Source organism: Gopherus evgoodei, chromosome 3 (genome assembly GCF_007399415.2).
Source record: "Gopherus evgoodei ecotype Sinaloan lineage chromosome 3, rGopEvg1_v1.p, whole genome shotgun sequence".
Taxonomy (NCBI): domain Eukaryota; kingdom Metazoa; phylum Chordata; order Testudines; family Testudinidae; genus Gopherus; species Gopherus evgoodei.
This window is the reverse complement of record NC_044324.1, coordinates 3,183,497-3,200,311: the sequence shown is the minus strand read 5'-3', so window position 1 is coordinate 3,200,311 and position 16,815 is coordinate 3,183,497. Positions and strand designations below refer to the sequence as shown.

Here is a 16,815-nt window from a genome sequence, read left to right as displayed (position 1 = left end):
ACACTAGGGGGAGGGATCGATCTAAGATACGCAACTTCAACTACGTGAATAGCGTAGCTGAAGTCGAAGTATCTTAGATCCATTTCCCTCGGGTCCTCACAGCGTGGGATCGACGTCCGCGACTCCCCCATTGACTCCGCTACCACCGCTCACTCTAGTGGAGTTCCGGAGTCAACAGAGAGCGCGTTCGGGAATCAACTTATCGCGTCTAGACAAGACGCAATAAATTGATCCCCGATAGATCGATTACTACCCGCCGATCCAGTGGGTAGTGAAGACGTACCCACAGTCTGTAAGTACCGTAAGTACTACAAGGAACAGAAATTTGATGATAGAGGGTTTTTCAAACTAAAAGACAAAAAGTCTAACAAAGATTCAAAGGCCGGAAGTTGAAGCTAGGCAAATTCAAACTAGGAACTAAGGTGAAAATTTTAATCAGTGAGGGTACTTAACCAGTGGAACAACTTATCAAAGGTTACGGTGGATCATTCATCCTTGGAAGTTTCTAAATCAAGGATGGATGTTTTTCAGAAAGAAATGCCCTAGTTCAAACAGGAAAAAAAAAACCCAGGGAAACTCTATGGCCTGTGTTATACAGGAGATCACATTACATGATCACAGTGGTCCCTTCTGGCCTTGGAATCTATGACCTAAGACTTGTTTTAAAGGACACACACACACACACACACACACACACACACACACACACAGTCCTCTTCCTCCTCCTTTTAAATGCGTGAAGGGAAGGTTGTTTTGCTTTAACCTACAGTTGGTCTTTTAAAGTGAAAGTCCAGACACACGGCTGGTTGTTCTGCATTGAAAAATATCACCAAGAGAGGGTCACATTTTTGCTGCATCCATCGTCTTGCACAATAGGATCAAATAGGGCAGAGTAAGTGAGCTGACGCATTGTAAGAAATGATGTGTTTGCTTGGAAAACCCAGCTGAGTGGGAGTACTTCCTTGAGTGAATTGTTTCATTGCGATCATAAACTTCCACTAGGAAAGCAGCACCAATTAGCCACACATTTAGCAGTCTCAGCAGAGAGGCTGAGCATCTGATTGATGGGGAAAACAGAGTCACTGTCTCACTCCATTCCACCCAACCAGTGTGGTTTCTATGAGTCAGGAAAGCGGCACAATGGGAATGCTTGTGCCACTGCCATCTGTTTCGAGAATAACCAGAGAAATTCACACTTAAATGTCATGCAGCACCTTGCACTGGCCCTGAATTCACTTAATCTTCTCTTGAACAGTAAATCCCTAGGTTCACAGGGGCTTGGGCATCAGGTGAGCTAAATGGTCATAGCTCCGCTGCCTTCAGTTTACATCAGTGGTGGATCCGCCCCGTAGATTTTAAAGCCAGAAGGGATCATTATACATTCCAACTGCTCAGGTATGTAATCTCCCAAGGAACAATCCTGGCTCCAAGTGTGCTGCTTATGGGAATGGAGTTGGTTGCCTTATTGGAAGCCATCAGGCAGCCTCACCTGCCCCCAAATGGGAATGTCTTGGGTCAATGGCTTTCCTCTCACTGATAATGTTCCTGCCTTTTCCCTTTCTGGACCTCAAACACCCCTCCATGCTGCTGAGCACCAGTGCTGAGTGGTCATCATGCAAGAGGATGCAGATCAGGCCCCTGCTTACTTGAAAAATCCTTGCAGCCCACCCAACACACAGTATTTTGACATGATTTCAGACATGTCATGAAACCCCCATAGCACGGATTTTATTTTCACCAGCTAGGCCAAACTAGATAGATATGAATGAAAACCATCTGTATGGGCATTTCAGTCTCTCTCTCTCTCAGGATAGGGATTTATCTGCCTGTTGTATTTGTACCATTCTCATCACCATGGTCACAGAACATCAAGGTGTCACCATCAGGTGAAATGTTATCCCAAAGTCCTGACCACCTGCAGTCTAGGAGCACCTAGAACTCCCAAGGGTTTTATCTTTCCCCACAAAAGTACAGAAGTTATTGCCAGTGTCCTGTCACTAATTCCCATTGGGTCATTCCATTCTGCTCAAATTCAGTTCCCCGGTTATTTCTGTTGAGTGCTGGATCCTTCTCTCTCCACCCTGAATTGCTATCAAGTATTGGGGAGCACTGATAAAAGACCTTTGACCCCTGAGATCAATGCATTTCTGTGATGGACAACGTGATCCTTTAATGTTTGAGCTGGTTGACATATTTCATTCAAAACAATGTTTTCAACAATAACAAAAAATACCATTTTCATCCAAATGTTTCTTTCCACAGGAAATGTCCATTTTTGATTAAATCTGGGAGGGAGGTGTGACATTGCACTCAATATGTTTTATGGAAATATGCTAAGTGTGAATATAATGGAACTGGAATATGCTTCATACAAAAGGTGTCTTGTAAGGTATCATTACAAAGCTTATAATCTACCGAGTATGTTCATCCCATTTGTATGTATCATTCTTGTGTCTAATGCTAGAAATATGAAGTATAACTCTGAAGTTCTGTTGTAATTATGCAAAGTGTGGGTCATTAAGGGTGGTGGCTTGATGGTTCCCACTGACTAGGACAATTGGTTGTAAACGGCTCTGTTTATTTGCAAGCCTTCCTGCATTCATGTGAGTCAGGCCGGGAAGAATGGAGGTTTGGGGTATCGCAGGACATGTGACCATGTCACCTGGTACTGGAATCCATTTTAAACCTGGTGCTTTTCCATTTAGAAGGAGGGGTGGGGACCCAGAGAGACAAAAGATTCCCGCCTTGTGCCAAAGCTAAAAAAGGGGGTGGAACAGAACAAAAGGGGCTGCCAGTCATGAGAAATCCCCTAGTTACCGCCTGAGCTGGAACTAACAAGGACTGTACCAGAGGAAAGGATTGGGCTCAGACTAGTCTAGTCTGTGAAAGAAGCTTTTTGATTTACCTGTATTCAGTTTCTTAATGTATTAGGGTTAGACTTGCATTTTTTGATTTATTTTGCTTGGTAACTTACTTTGTTCTGTCTATTATTACTTGAAACCACTTAAATCCTACTTTTTATACTTAATAAAATCACTTTTGTTTATTAATTAACCCAGAGTAAGTGATTAATACTTGAGGGAGCAAGCAGCTGTGCATCTCTATCTGTCAGTGTTACAGAGGGTGGACAATTTATGAGTTTATCCTGTATAAGCTTTATTCAGAGTAAAATGGATTTATCTGGGGTTTGGATACCATTGACAGCTGGGTGCCTGGGTGCTGGAGAAAGGAGTACTTGCTGAGCTGTTTTCACTTTAGTCTGCAGCTTTGTGGGCATGGTTCAGACTCTGGGTTTGTGATGCAGCAGGCGAGCGTATCTGACTCAACAAGTCAGGATTCTGGAGCCCCAAGCTGGCAAAGAAAACAGGCTCAGAGGTAGGTCCTCAAAAACCCCACCAAATTGAAATATAACCAAAAACTGAAAGATATTGTTAAATCTGTCAAAAGTTTTCTGTAAAACCAAAAAACGTTGTTGAATCTGGTGAAAGTTTTCAATTTTCCATTGCTGACATTTTTTTTATGGTTTTGGGGTGGGGGAGATTCTATGTTCGTTTTTGTTTGTTTTGGTTTGGTTTTGTTACAAAAATTTGAAAAGCTTTGTAGAATTTTTTTTTAAATAAAATTATCTTTTTGTTTTAATTTAAAAATTTTGCTTGGGGAAAACAGTGAATATTCCCTGCTTACATCTACCAGAGTTGATCAAATGCTTTCAGCTCTTTCAATGGGTTTATAATTATTACAATGTAATAAATAACAATAATAAATTCCTTGGGCAAAAACCAAACTAACCCGTTGTATTTCTTACTGTAAAGTTTAATGAGATATGATGCATCACACAGCAAGAAAAGGAACCGAAAAAAGACAAGCAAAAGTCACTACCATGTCACCATGACAGTTGCTTTCTTTAAGGCAATACATAGCAGGTTATTGAGCTGTAAGGGAAACCATTCGTTTCTCTTTTGGATGTCAGGGTTGGGTGGAGGGGCTGAGCTGCAGCCATTAGATGATAAGAAGAGGCATCATCTTCTAGACTCTCCTGCTTGTTGATTTCACCGACATGGAGATGACGGTTGTTTTCGCAATGATACTGGACCCGCCTCCGGATCCATACCCTCCCTTGCCTGCACTGTATCCTCCACCAGATACGAATCCTCCACCTAAGGCATATCCACCTCTTCCACTTCCAGAACTGAAACCAATTCTACCACCACTGCCTCCTCCTCCTCCAAGGCAAATCCCACCTCCGAGTCCACCTCCAGAGGTTAAGCTGCCACCCACCATGGCAGTGGAGGAAAACAAAGGCAGTTGGTTATTCCAGAAGCAAGCCCAGGAGTCCTAGCGCACAACCCACAACCTGACACCACCTCTAACAGAACAAGATCAACGTGCAAGCTACTTACAGATGCTCACAGCACTTTGGCATTCTCCAGACACCCTGCAAGGGAAAAAAGTGGTATGTGTTACACATACAACAGAGCCGTTATACTGCTAGAAACCCTGCAATCAGTGATATTTCATCTGCTGAAGGCCAGGGTCAGTTTTTGGTCAGGAACTGGACTTTCCATTCTGCAGGATATTCTGACATTTTGGGGGTAAAAAATTATTCCAGTTCAGAATGAAAACTGAAATTTTGAAATTTGCCATGAAAGAAACATTTCAAACTTATTCGTAACAGTGTCATTTTGACTTTTGTATTGTATTAAAATATTAACTATAATATATATATTATGTACACATGCTACTAAATGTAATATAATGTTAAAATTAATATTCTCCTATCATCTAAAAAAGTCAAAATGAAATTAGACCAAATGATGCTATCAAAAGGGAACATTCCAACTTTTTCCTGTTGAAAAATGCTCAAAACCAAACACACTTCCACAAAATATTTCAATTCCCACAAAACTGCATTTTTCAATGGAAAAGTTGATGGATCTAGGTGGTACAATTAGACAAGATCTGTATTCTCTTCATTACTATTATTGATTTTGCCATAGCAGCAAAAAGCCCTGACCAAGATCAGGGCCTTGCACAGATACAGAGTAGTAGACAGTTCCTGTCTCAAAAGAATTCTCAAGCTAAACTGTGAAACAATTTGGGGCTGGTATTCACTACATGGCTAAATCAGTGCTGCCGTGATTAATTAATCCACCTCAATGAGAAGAGGAAGCTAAGTCAATGGATGAACATCTCCCATTGACATAGCACAGTGGAGAACCACTTCAAATCAATGTGGTTACCTCACTTAACTCAGACTGACTTACAGCATTAGGGTAGACCAGGCCAAAGGTACACAGTCTTACTTAAGGTCACCCAGCAGATCAGTGGCAGACTAGAACTCATGTCACCTGAGTGCCTACCCAAAGCCCTATTCACTAGACCAGACCATATCTTGCTTTTAAAGCAGCACCATGTGCTAAATGCTAATATGCCAATATTATTCAGACTGCCGCCTTCTTAGTTGCCGGGGAGTTAGGGGCATCGTTTTAAAAGGGTGAGTATGACACGCGCTAAGTTTCCCCATTGACTTCAAAAGATCTGGTCCTCACTATATTTGCCCTAACCTGCATTCTTCTCCTTCCAGCAGCTTCCTGTAAGTGGCGATCTCGATATCCAGGGCCAGCTTGACATTCATCAGCTCCTGGTACTCCCGCAGCTGGCGGGCCAAGTCTGCCTTGGCCTTCTGCAGGACACCCTCCAGCTCAGCCAGTTTGCCCTTGGCATCTTTGAGGACCAGCTCGCCTTGCTGCTCGGCATCGGCAATGGAGGTCTGCAGCTTTTCACACTGCAAGGCAAGACAAACATCTGATGGATTCTGCTGAAGGTAGCAGAGAAACCCAGGCCTGATCCTCCTTTGTATGTGTATGTCATTGACAATGGTGCAAAGTGAGCGTAAACCACTGACGTTTTGGTATGATAGTGGTTTATATTCCATGTGCACTGGTATAAATGACTGAACGAGGGAGAATCTGGCTGCTGGAGCTTTATATTATCCCAGATTTTGCAACAATAGTGACATCACCACAATGGTTTTCATTTGTTAGCATGGTACAAATCCCAAGACTGGCCACAAATGAAACACGAACTCACAGCACAATCTGATAAAAGCAGCAGTCACAGTATTACCCAGGTGTTCAGAAATCATGCCACCAAAAAATTATGAGATCAGAATTCATGAGATCATACTAAATAAGTTGGGGCTTCTTTTTATCAGCCCTCTGGTTTTGGAGACCGTAGTATTCAAGTTTCATCTCTGCAATCATGAGGCCCTTTCTTAAATGAAAGCTGAAAATCTCATGTCATCACCTGATTCCAGGAGCTGGGGCTTTAAAAAAAATGACCACCAAATACCATGCAACATGTGATTAAAAAAATCACAAGAATTGACAACATGGTAGTCACCACTCAAGAAAGGCAACTAGACTAGACAAAACTAGAAGAACAAGGAGTATTGTGGCAGAAATGTTAAAAACTCATCAGCACTTAGCTGTTGATGAGTCTATAGGGAGGCAGACAGACCTCAATGCTTTCCTTTAGCCAGAACGCTTCCTGACATGAACAGAGCTGGTTGGAAAATGGAAATGTGCATTTTTGTTTTAAAAAATCCCAAATTGGGGCAAAAAGCCAAATATGTGAAATTCTTCACAGGAAGGGATTTGCAGAAAAATTCCATTTTAGGAGAAGGATCTAGTCAAATTTGTTTTCTCCAGGCAGGAAGTGAAATTAACAAGAGCTTTCCTGGGAGGAAATTGGGGAGTTGCCATTTTGATTTTCCCAAAAGAAAATTGAAATTTTGTGAAAAGGGCTTTTTCTAATAGAAAAATCGTTGCCGTGGAAAGTTTCTCATGAGCTCTACGTCTACCAGATTTGAATTGCCTGCAGTGAAACGCTAAAGGAAATCATCCCAGGTTCACACTCACATGCATGAAAAAAAGACATACCTGCTTCTTCACATTTTCTATTTCAGCCCGTAGCCTCTGGATCATCCGGTTAAGCTCTGAGATCTCGCTCTTGCTGTCTCGTAGACTGTCTCTGTGTTTCCTCGCTGTCACCTGCAGCTCTTCGAACTGATGTTCAGAAACAACATCACCGGGTGGTGTCAGACAAAGGCTAGTGCGTATACTCTGCAGCAAACCATCATCACCTAGTGAGTTATCTCCCAAAGAGGACACTGTTCAGAAGAATCCAGTAGAGTATTCCAAGTGGGGAGACGGCCACCCTCTTGGTCGACATACCAGGGATTGAACCGGGGAACCTCCAAAGCTAAAAATTATGAGCTGCTGCTTGAGCTAAAGCTGCAGAAGTTGAGGGAGCTGGCAATTCATCAGCCCTGTGGGATACGCTCCCCAGTGGGTTGCATTTGTAGCAGAGGTTCGTAACTCACGGGACCGGCTGTTTTTCCATGCCCTCTCCTTTTGCCACTCACTTGGGGGGAATTGCTACTACTGAGGAAGCTTGCGTTTTGGAAATGCATGTGGGAGTTTCACACCTGTGGTTGCCAGCAATAGTGGGGTGTTACTCCACGTTCCTGGGCGAAGGGGCACTTTAGGTTCTAACCATCTAAGGACCCTCTGTGGAGCTGCACTGCAGCACCAACTGGGGTCACTTGCGTCTCATGAGCACAGCTTAGCCAAGTTGTGAGGAAGTGGTATAACAGCAGAGACACAGTCTTTAGCAAATAACCTTATAGAGACCCGTCCCTACACATACACCACCCCCATCACAGCTTAGACCTCAGTCATCTTGGTCTGCAGCACCAGGGATGTAACTGCCTCTTTGCCTTGGCCAAAGCGACATGTGAAAAGACAGAGCATCCTACCTGTGGATGGCAGTCGCTACTCAGCTCTACAGGATAGCTTTGGGTTTATATTTGTCCAGTGGCACATGGCATTTTGCATCCAAACTCCCTGCATCCACTGAAGCCAATGGCAAAGCTCCCATGCAAGGCATGATCAGGACCCTAGATGCTGGAGGACTCACCTTGCACTGGTAGCAAGACTCTGCCTCCACTTGGCTCCTCTGAGCAATCTCCTCATACTGCGCTTTGACCTCCCCAATGATGCTGTCCAGGTCTAGGTTTCGGTTGTTGTCCATAGACAGGACCACAGAGGTGTCAGAACCGATCTGATGCATCTGAGACAGTTCCTGTAAGTCCCATAAATGTGGCCTTTAACCCCATCATGTTTTTCATTGTACCTGTTCCTCTCTTTCTCAGCCCTTCTCCATTTCAGATCCTCCCTGACTAGAGAGGTTGGCCTGTATTTTCTGAAGCGCCCAGTGATTTGGAGTGCCCAGCATGAGACGCCTTCAAGAGGCCTGATTTCAGAAGCACTTCCTGAAAATCAGCCCCCCTTTAAATGTATCACAAGCTGGGTCCTCCCAGGTCAGTAGAGTTTATCCAAGAGAGATTTAAGAGATGACTTGATCTCCATCTACAAGTATCTTCACAGGGAAAAGATTTCTGATAGTAGACAGTTCTTTAATATAACAGCAAAAGGCATAACGGATCTAGTGGTTGGAAGGTGAAACTAGACACATTCAGATGAGAGACAGGGCATGCATTTTTAATAGCAGTGAGGATGATTTAACCAACTGGAACAACTTGCTTAGGGATGGAGTCTCCGTCACATGAAGTCCTTAATTCAAGACTGGACTTCTTTCTATAGGAGATGCTCTTGCGTACAAAGTAGTTATGGGGTTGATACAGAAATTTCCGGGTGAGTTCTTTGGTCGTATTATACAGGAGGCCAGACTAGATGTTCACAACGGTCCCTTCTGGCCTTAAACACTAAGAATCTATTTAGACCCTGGTGCTGCTTCAGTTTAAATTGGAAATAGGTTTCCAAAACAAAACCCTATCCTACACAGTTGACATGGATGTATTTTAGAGAGGAATATTCATCCGCAGAAAGCCAAAAATCCCAATCCCCAGCTATCTAGTGGTACCATCCAGCTGTTTAGAATTAGCTCTCAGGGGCTGTACTCCCTAGCTGACCAAGAGAATGGCAAGCCTTCTTACCACCTCATACAGACATCTCAGGAAGTTGATCTCATCAGTCAGGGATTCTAGTTTCGCTTGCAGCTCCATCTTGTTCATATAGGCCGCATCCATGTCCTAAAGGAAAGATCAGTAATAGAGTGAATCTTTCCATCTCCTGAGGCTAATAAAATCAGGCTTCTATTTAGAGCTGGACAGAAACCAGATTTTCCATTTTGCAGGAAAATCCATGATTAAGATTTTTTTTTCCTGTTCCGAAATGAAACGAAACCAGAACATTTTGAAATTTCCTGCACGGCTCAGTTTGGGTGAGGGAATAATAATTTGGGATCAATTGAACTGTTATTGTTCTGGGTTTGTTTGTTTGTTTCCAATAAAGTGAAACATTTTCTTCCGATTTTGATCTTTTTTTAAACTTTTAAAAAAAACTTTTAAAATGAAAAAAAAGTGAAATGCTCCTTTCCAAAAATATCAAACTGGGACATTTGGACATCAAAACACTTCCTTTCATATTTTAGCTCAAAATGAAATTTCCTCAACACTGACACATTTTTCTAAACTTTTCCGTTTTTATGAAAACTGCCTTTTGGGGCAAAAAAAAAAGTTGGGACCAAAAAAACTTCTAATCACTTTTATTAGTGATGCTTCCAAAAACTGGTCTCTAATGTTAGTCTGCCTACAGTAAACCTGAAGCTGGGACAAGCTGAATTGTGTATTGAGGAAGGATATTTCTATGCAAACCCATACAATATTTTCTCTTCGTTTTCTTGTGCTCACTGTCTCTCTGCCTCTACCCTTTTGTCTTACTATACCTTGATTATAAGCTCTTTGAGGCAGGGACCATTTTTTTCTCCTGTTTTTGTACAGCACCTTGCGCGATGAGGTTCTGGGCCAGGACTAGAGCTCCTAGGTCCTACTGCAATATAAATAAAAAATAATAATGCAGTAAAACACCTACTGAATTAAGGCTAATCATGTACAAAAAAGAAAGAGGCAGGCATCTGTGTAAGTTGTGTATTTGTCTACACAGTTTATGCACTTCGCCTTCAGCAGTAGAAAGACTTGTACCCAGCAACCTTGTTCCTCATTTATTTTGCTATTATATCAGCCTGACCTGAACTCTTTTCTGAAACTCAGACCTGAAAAAGAGCTTTGTGTTGTTTCTCTTACTAACAGCAGGGCCACCCAGAGGATTCAAGGGGCCTGAGGCAAAGCAATTTCGGGGGGACCCTTCCATAAAAAAAAGTTGCAATACTATTCTCATGGGGGCTGCAGGGCCCAGGGCAAATTGCCCCACTTGCCCCCCCACTCTGGGCAGCCCTGACCAACAGAAGTTGGTCCAAACTCAAGAGAGGCCAAGATCTTAAGATGTGTTGGGGAGCAAGATTCACACGGTAGTGTTCTGTTAAGATGAAGCTAACGTTAAAGAGTAGAATTTTACTGAGCAGCAACTCTTAGCATAGTCTGAAGACCCTTTTAAGAGCTATCTTAGCAGCGTACTAGCCACAGGATATGCAGTGGAACAAAGAACTTTGAAAATAGCCTAAGATAAGAAGTGCATACCAAAAAAAGAAAACAGATAAGAACCAGAAGATACACAAAATGGGTAACAAGGGCATAGTGGCTCCTAAATCGTAGGAGAAGTAAGACCCTCTGCAGACTGGATGCAGGCAAACTCCGGGGAGGTCTTCAGCAGTAACTGTTTGTCTCTCTGTGTATGTGCTGTTTTTACTAACTGTTACTTCAATAAATCCAATCAAAGATGACTTACTGTGGGTTTGTTACTGAACTAATCCCGACTCGAGAGAACTGCTCTCCCTAAACATATAATCACAGTTTAAAATTGTAGCAGTCATTGCTTATCAATTCATTGGTTGTTGATGATCAGCAAAATTATGAATGATCAACTCTCCCCCTGTTCTTTTGGGGGGCACTTTTAAACAAACAGTTCCTGACAATCCCAACCATTTTCTGTTCATTGCTTAAAGCTTTCTGTGGGTTTTTACCAGGCTGATTTTCTCACCTTTTTGAGGACCACAAAGTCATTCTCCACAGCTGTCCTCTTGTTTATTTCCTCTTCATACCTGTTGAGTGTAAAGAGAGAAAACAGGGTCCAGTTGCTTATTTTTATTCTTGCCTAAGTCATCGGCAACAAGACAAGGAGGCTAATGGAAATGGGTCGGACCCCTTTGGCAAAAGTCTACCACCGTGTCTGAAGATTTATGGACATTTTGCCTTCTCAGACGAACCACTGATTGCTGCCATCTTTCTAAAACACGCAACCCAACAAAGAGCCCAATGATGCACATACTTACTACCGAGAGTAGCATGTGACCTCCACCAGGAGCTTCATTCACTTCAGTGGGGCTACTCATGGTAGCAAACTTCGCACCCGACAGCAAGGGTTTGCAAAATTAGGCACACAAAGTGATACTTCCATACTATGTCTGATAGCCCAACTTATTGTGATATAACTGCACTCAGGCATTGAATTATGATCTCTCAGGGACTTAGCAGTGCAAACACCTATCAGGTCATCTGGGCCACCCTTAAAATCGCTTAGCAACTTGTACATTTTCTAGTGTTTTGTGCAGCTTTTTTTTTTAAAAAAAAAGGACTGTCCATATTCAAGGGGGATGTAACAATATCATAGAAAAATAGGGCTAGAAGGGACCACCAGTGGTCATCTGGACTAGTCCATCTCCCCATGCTGAGGTAGGATTAAGTACATCTAAACGATCTCTGACAGATGTTTGTTTAACCTGTACTTAAAAACCTCCAATATGGCGGGATTGTAGAGGTGAAAACTCTTCTCACTGTCCATGTGCTTGTGTGAGGGATGCGTGTGAGCTGAGAGAAGAGGTTCCATGAAGGATCAAAGGATTTTGTTGACTTCTGTGAGCCCATGAGTTTATACCGTAGGAGTGTTTGTGGAATTCTCATAGCTCTGGAACAAGAATCGTGGAACCCATCCAGTCAACCTGATCGTTCTCTGTTCTCTCTCTACCAAATTCACAGCCATGAAAAACACATCATGGACTGTGAAATCTGGTCTACCCCTGTGTGCTTTTACCGTATACTATAAAGATTTCACAGGGGAGACCAGCATTTCTCAAATTGGGGGTCCTGACTCAAAATGGAATTGTGGGGACGGTGGGGGTCACAAGGTTATTTGGGGGGGTCACGTATTGCCACCCTTACTTCAGCGCTGCCTTCAGAGCTGGGTGCCCGGAGAGTGGTGGTCATTAGCCAGGCGCCCAGATCTGAAGGCAGCACCCGGCCAGCAGCAGTGCAGAAGTAAGGGTAGCAATACCGTACTGTGCCACACTTACTTCAGAACTGGGTGGCCAGAGTGACAGCTGCTGACTGAGGGCCCAGTTCTGCAGGCAGCAGCACAGAACTAAGGGTGACAATACCATACCAGGCCATCCTTACTTCTGTTCTGCTGCTGCTGGCAGCAGCTCTGCCTTCAGAGCTGGGCTCCCGGCCAGCAGCCACTGATCTCTAGCTGCTCAACTCTGAAGGCAGCACCACCGCCAGCAGCGGCGCAGAAGTAAGGATAGCAGTACCACAACCCTCCCCTGCAATAACCTTGCAACCCCCAACAACTCCTTTTTGGGTCAGGTCCCCTACAATTACAACACCACGAAATTTCAGATTTAAATAGCTGAAATCATGAAATTTATGATTTTAAAAAACCTATGACCATGAAATTGACCAAACTGGACCATGAAATTGATAGGGCCCTATCAATAAGACTACATCCCACCTTATTCACATCCAAGAGCAGGGGATTTTGTTAAATCTCCATCTTGGCAAATTGGTTTCAAAAGTCCTACCCACAAAGGTAAAACCTGACTGATTTCCAATTACCGAAGAGCAAGTTAGAGTGGGATCTGTCCACTAATATAATACAATTAAATCTTAATAATCCATTCCTAATTAGAGAAAAGGTCAACTATAATAAATCCCTACCAGAAGATTATTCTCTTTCAATCAGAACCATAATTCATATTCACATTAGTGCCAGTAGAAAAATAGTTGAAACAATTCATGAAAATTGTATCCTTCCTTGTCAAAATTCAAAATTTTGATGACAAATTTCATCAAAATTTTGAAAAAGAATGACTATTTCTACAGCTGGTTGAAAGGGTGAAGTTTTCATGAACATTTTGACAATTTCTTTTCTCAGCATTTGAAATTTTTATGGACATTTCATCCACATTTCAAATTTTGAAAAAGTTTTTATTATTTTTTTTACCATCTCTACAGCTGGTTGAACCACATGACTCAATTTCTGTGACCATTTTGTCCATTTTTTTGTCAAAATTTGAAATTTCAGTAAAAATTTCACCAATATTTCAAATTTTGACTTTTTTGAAAAATCAAATTTCAGAACATTTTCAGAAAATTTCCACCAACTCTAATTATTACTAGAAATTGACCCAGACCAAACCCCAGAACCCAATAATCTGAACTTTGGCAAATTTCCAATTGGCTTCCCAGCTTTCTGACTGGAGTCTGACTGCAAAGATTACACTTCGTTATTATTTCCTTACTTGTTCTTGAAATCCTCCACCAGATCTTGGAAGTTCTTCCACTCAGTATCCAGCTGTCTCCTCTCATTTAAGAGGCCATCTAGCTGCTTTCTCAAGCCATTGATATAAGCCTCAAAGAGCTGGACAAGGTTCTTTTTAATGGGGACTTGGCCCTGTTCCTGCAAGAGTTTCCATTTCGTCTCCAGAACTTTATTCTGCTGTTCTAGAAATCGGACCTGAAAGCCAAAAGAAAGTTGTTGGGAAAAAAAAAAAGATTAGCTAAAATTTTCATCCTTCTTTTTTGTTTGTTTGCTTATTGTTGTTGACCAGGTCTAGTGAGTTTAACCTTTTGCCCCATATACCTATCCTGAGAGCAATGACTCAGCAACCCTGTTCCAGAATCCTCTTGAATAAACAGGAAAAAATGCTCCTCAAACAGCAGAATCAAATATTTGTGCGGGGATTTTTTTCCAGACAAAATTCTCAGTCATAGGCAAAAGAAACTTGAGCTTTCTCATCACAGAGACACCAATGGATTAGAAGAATCCACACCAAAATGGATGGTGTTGACCAGATGGGAGATGACATTTAGCAGGGAATACATCATTCAATTTGTTGCCTTGGTAATCAAGGCTAATGGTCCAGTAGGTAGAGCAGAAACCCATGGTTCAATTCCCTAGTCTACTAGTAACCTTCTCTGTGATCTTGAGCAAGTCACTTCCCCTCCCACTCTTTGTCTCGCCTATTTACAATGTAAGCTCTTTGGGGGAAGGGGCTCTCTTCTGCAGTGTTTGTACAGTCACAGGCAGTTGGGGAGGGGGGCTGATCTTGTGTGGGGTCTCTAGGAGCAATAGAGTGTCCCTTCCCCCACCCATCTCACCTTGTTGATAAAGGAGGCAAATTTGTTGTTCAGGGTCTTCATTTGCTCCCTTTCCTCTTTCCGCACTTTCTGGATCGATCTTCAAGTTGAGAGGAGTCAGGAGGTTCTGGTTGATGGTCACTTCTTGGATGCCACCAGGTGGGCAAACAGGAAATCCAGGGCCATCCCATCCACCACCGAATCCTCCTCCAGCCCCACTACCAAAGCCACCACCGAACTCTCCCCCAGACCCAGCACCACCGCCAAATCCTCCATCCGCTTGGCCGCCGGCCACAAACCCTCCACAAGTGCCACCAAATCCACCAATGGAAATCCTTTTATTTCCTCCCAAGTTATGCAGGCTCCTACTGCCAAAGCTTCTGGGACTCCAGACTAAGCCTGTGCATCCTCTGCGTGACACCGTGCTGACTTTGTTCCCACCACCAAAACAGGCAGAGCTGGAGCTGAAACACCCAATGCTGCCTCCTAGGCTTCGGCCATAACACTGGAGAGACATAGCGGCAGCTTCTCTGCAGGAGAAGAGAAGAGAAAAGGAGACCTTGATGGGGCAGCTACCAGAGGAAAGTCCCAGGGCAAAAGCTGTTGAGTCCCTCTAAAGACAGTGCAAATCTCTTCCTTTTTATCTGTTCAGGGAGCTAGCTAGGTAACATGGGAGTGGAGAAAGGTGTCAATTTCTGTGTTCCTGGGCTTAGATGAGCCATCGCCTCTTCCTTTTGTCAAAAAACTGACCTTCCCTGAGACACACCCCAAAGAGCTAAAAAACTTGCAGCAGTACTGTTGTCTTTGGGAACTTGTTTGCCTCAAATTACTTGTGTTTTCCTTGTACCAACCCAGAATAGGTTATCCAGAGTCTTACTTGGATGACATGGCATTCTAAATTCCTTGACATATTTTGCCCTAGGGCGAGACCCTTCCTATATCCAGATCACTGACTTTTTAAAGTCTGTTGGCAAGTGTTGGTTTAGTGAATTCAGAAGAAATACCCTGCCTTTCACAATTCAGAAGACAAAACAAAACAAAAAAAATCAACACAACACAACACATCCCAGGATTGCCCCATAAATCAACTTTCTGCTTGGAAAAAAATGTTGATTTGCATTCTCCAAAATCAGTTTCTTAATCCAGAGGGAAGCGGTCTGAACTATAGCAATGAAAAGAGGTTGTGGGTTTACTTAGTTAAAAAATTAATCTCCATTTTCATTTCTTGGTCCTATTTAAGGGGACTGATGGCATGCTAGCTGGAGAACATACATAGGTTTGCACAGATGTGAGGAGTTTCATTACCAACTGTTCTAATCAAATGTTTAGTAACTGCAATCTACCGTCCCCTTTTCAGCCTCGGCTAGAAAAGACAACGTCATTCACTATATGGCAAGCAGAGAAGAAGAGAGACTGAGGCCAGGTCCACACTACAGCGTTAAATCGATTTAAACAGCGTTAAATAGATTTAACGCTGTACCCGTCCACACTACAAGGCACTTAAAATCAATTTTAAGGGGTCTTAAAATCGATTTCTGTACTCCAGCTAAATGAAAGGAGTAACCCTAAAATCGATATTACTAAATCGATTTAGGGTTAGTGTGGACAGAAATCGAAGTTATTGGTCCCATTCTTTTACTGAGCTACCCAGAGTGCACCGCTCCGGAAATCGATGGTAGCCTGGGACCATGGACGCACACCACCGAAGTAATGTGCCCTAGTGTGGATGCGTAAAATCGATTTTATAAAATCTGTTTTATAAAATCGATTTTATTAATTTGGATTTTACTCTGTAGTGTGGACGTGGCCTGAGGTGACACTGCTGCCCAAGTCCCCTGCAATGGCAGGGAATTGATTAGGTGAGATATGCACTGATGAAGCTAGCAATCAATCCACACCCTATGCTGCAGAGGAAGGTCAAAAACCCCAACACCCCAGGTCAGGTTGGCCTGGGGGAAAATGCCTTCCCGATCCCAAATGCGTGTATCAATATGTCCCTGAGCATGTGAGCCAAACCCACCCACCAGGCATCCAGGAAGAGGATTCTCTAGCCCACCTCGGAGCATTGATCCACCCCATCCAGTGGCCCATCTCCAACACGGACCCAGTAGCGGGTTACGCAGGGAACTGGCCCTCACATATCTTTGTCAGGACATTACATTCAGTTAATGATGATGTGTGTGCTCATGGCGAGGGGTATTCTGCTTTTAGTACGCGTCATTCACTGGGCCCTGCGTCCAAACTACATCAGAATAGTGCTAGTGATCTCCACCCACTGAGGTATCTGGGGAGCCTACCATGCTGGTTAGAAAAACCATTCCTTCTGGGTTGGTGAGGACAGGAAAGATCCCAGCGTTGCCCTGTACATCACAGCCCGTCAATGGGTTGTTGGTCTGTCTCATGGGGTTTCAACAGGTCAG

At 43.1% G+C, this 16,815-nt stretch overlaps 1 protein-coding gene across 1 annotated transcript; it reads right to left on the bottom strand.

Moving 5' to 3' along the window:
* Window positions 1-4,026: 4,026 nt before the first annotated feature.
* On the bottom strand, window positions 4,027-14,912 carry LOC115647761 (keratin, type II cytoskeletal 5-like). Its single transcript, XM_030554536.1, is given in 10 exon segments — window positions 4,027-4,283; window positions 4,401-4,435; window positions 5,565-5,785; window positions 6,942-7,067; window positions 7,981-8,145; window positions 9,020-9,115; window positions 11,022-11,082; window positions 13,558-13,772; window positions 14,417-14,486; window positions 14,488-14,912. Coding segments are annotated over 10 exon segments (1,671 nt in total).
* Between the last annotated feature and the right edge of the window lie 1,903 nt (window positions 14,913-16,815).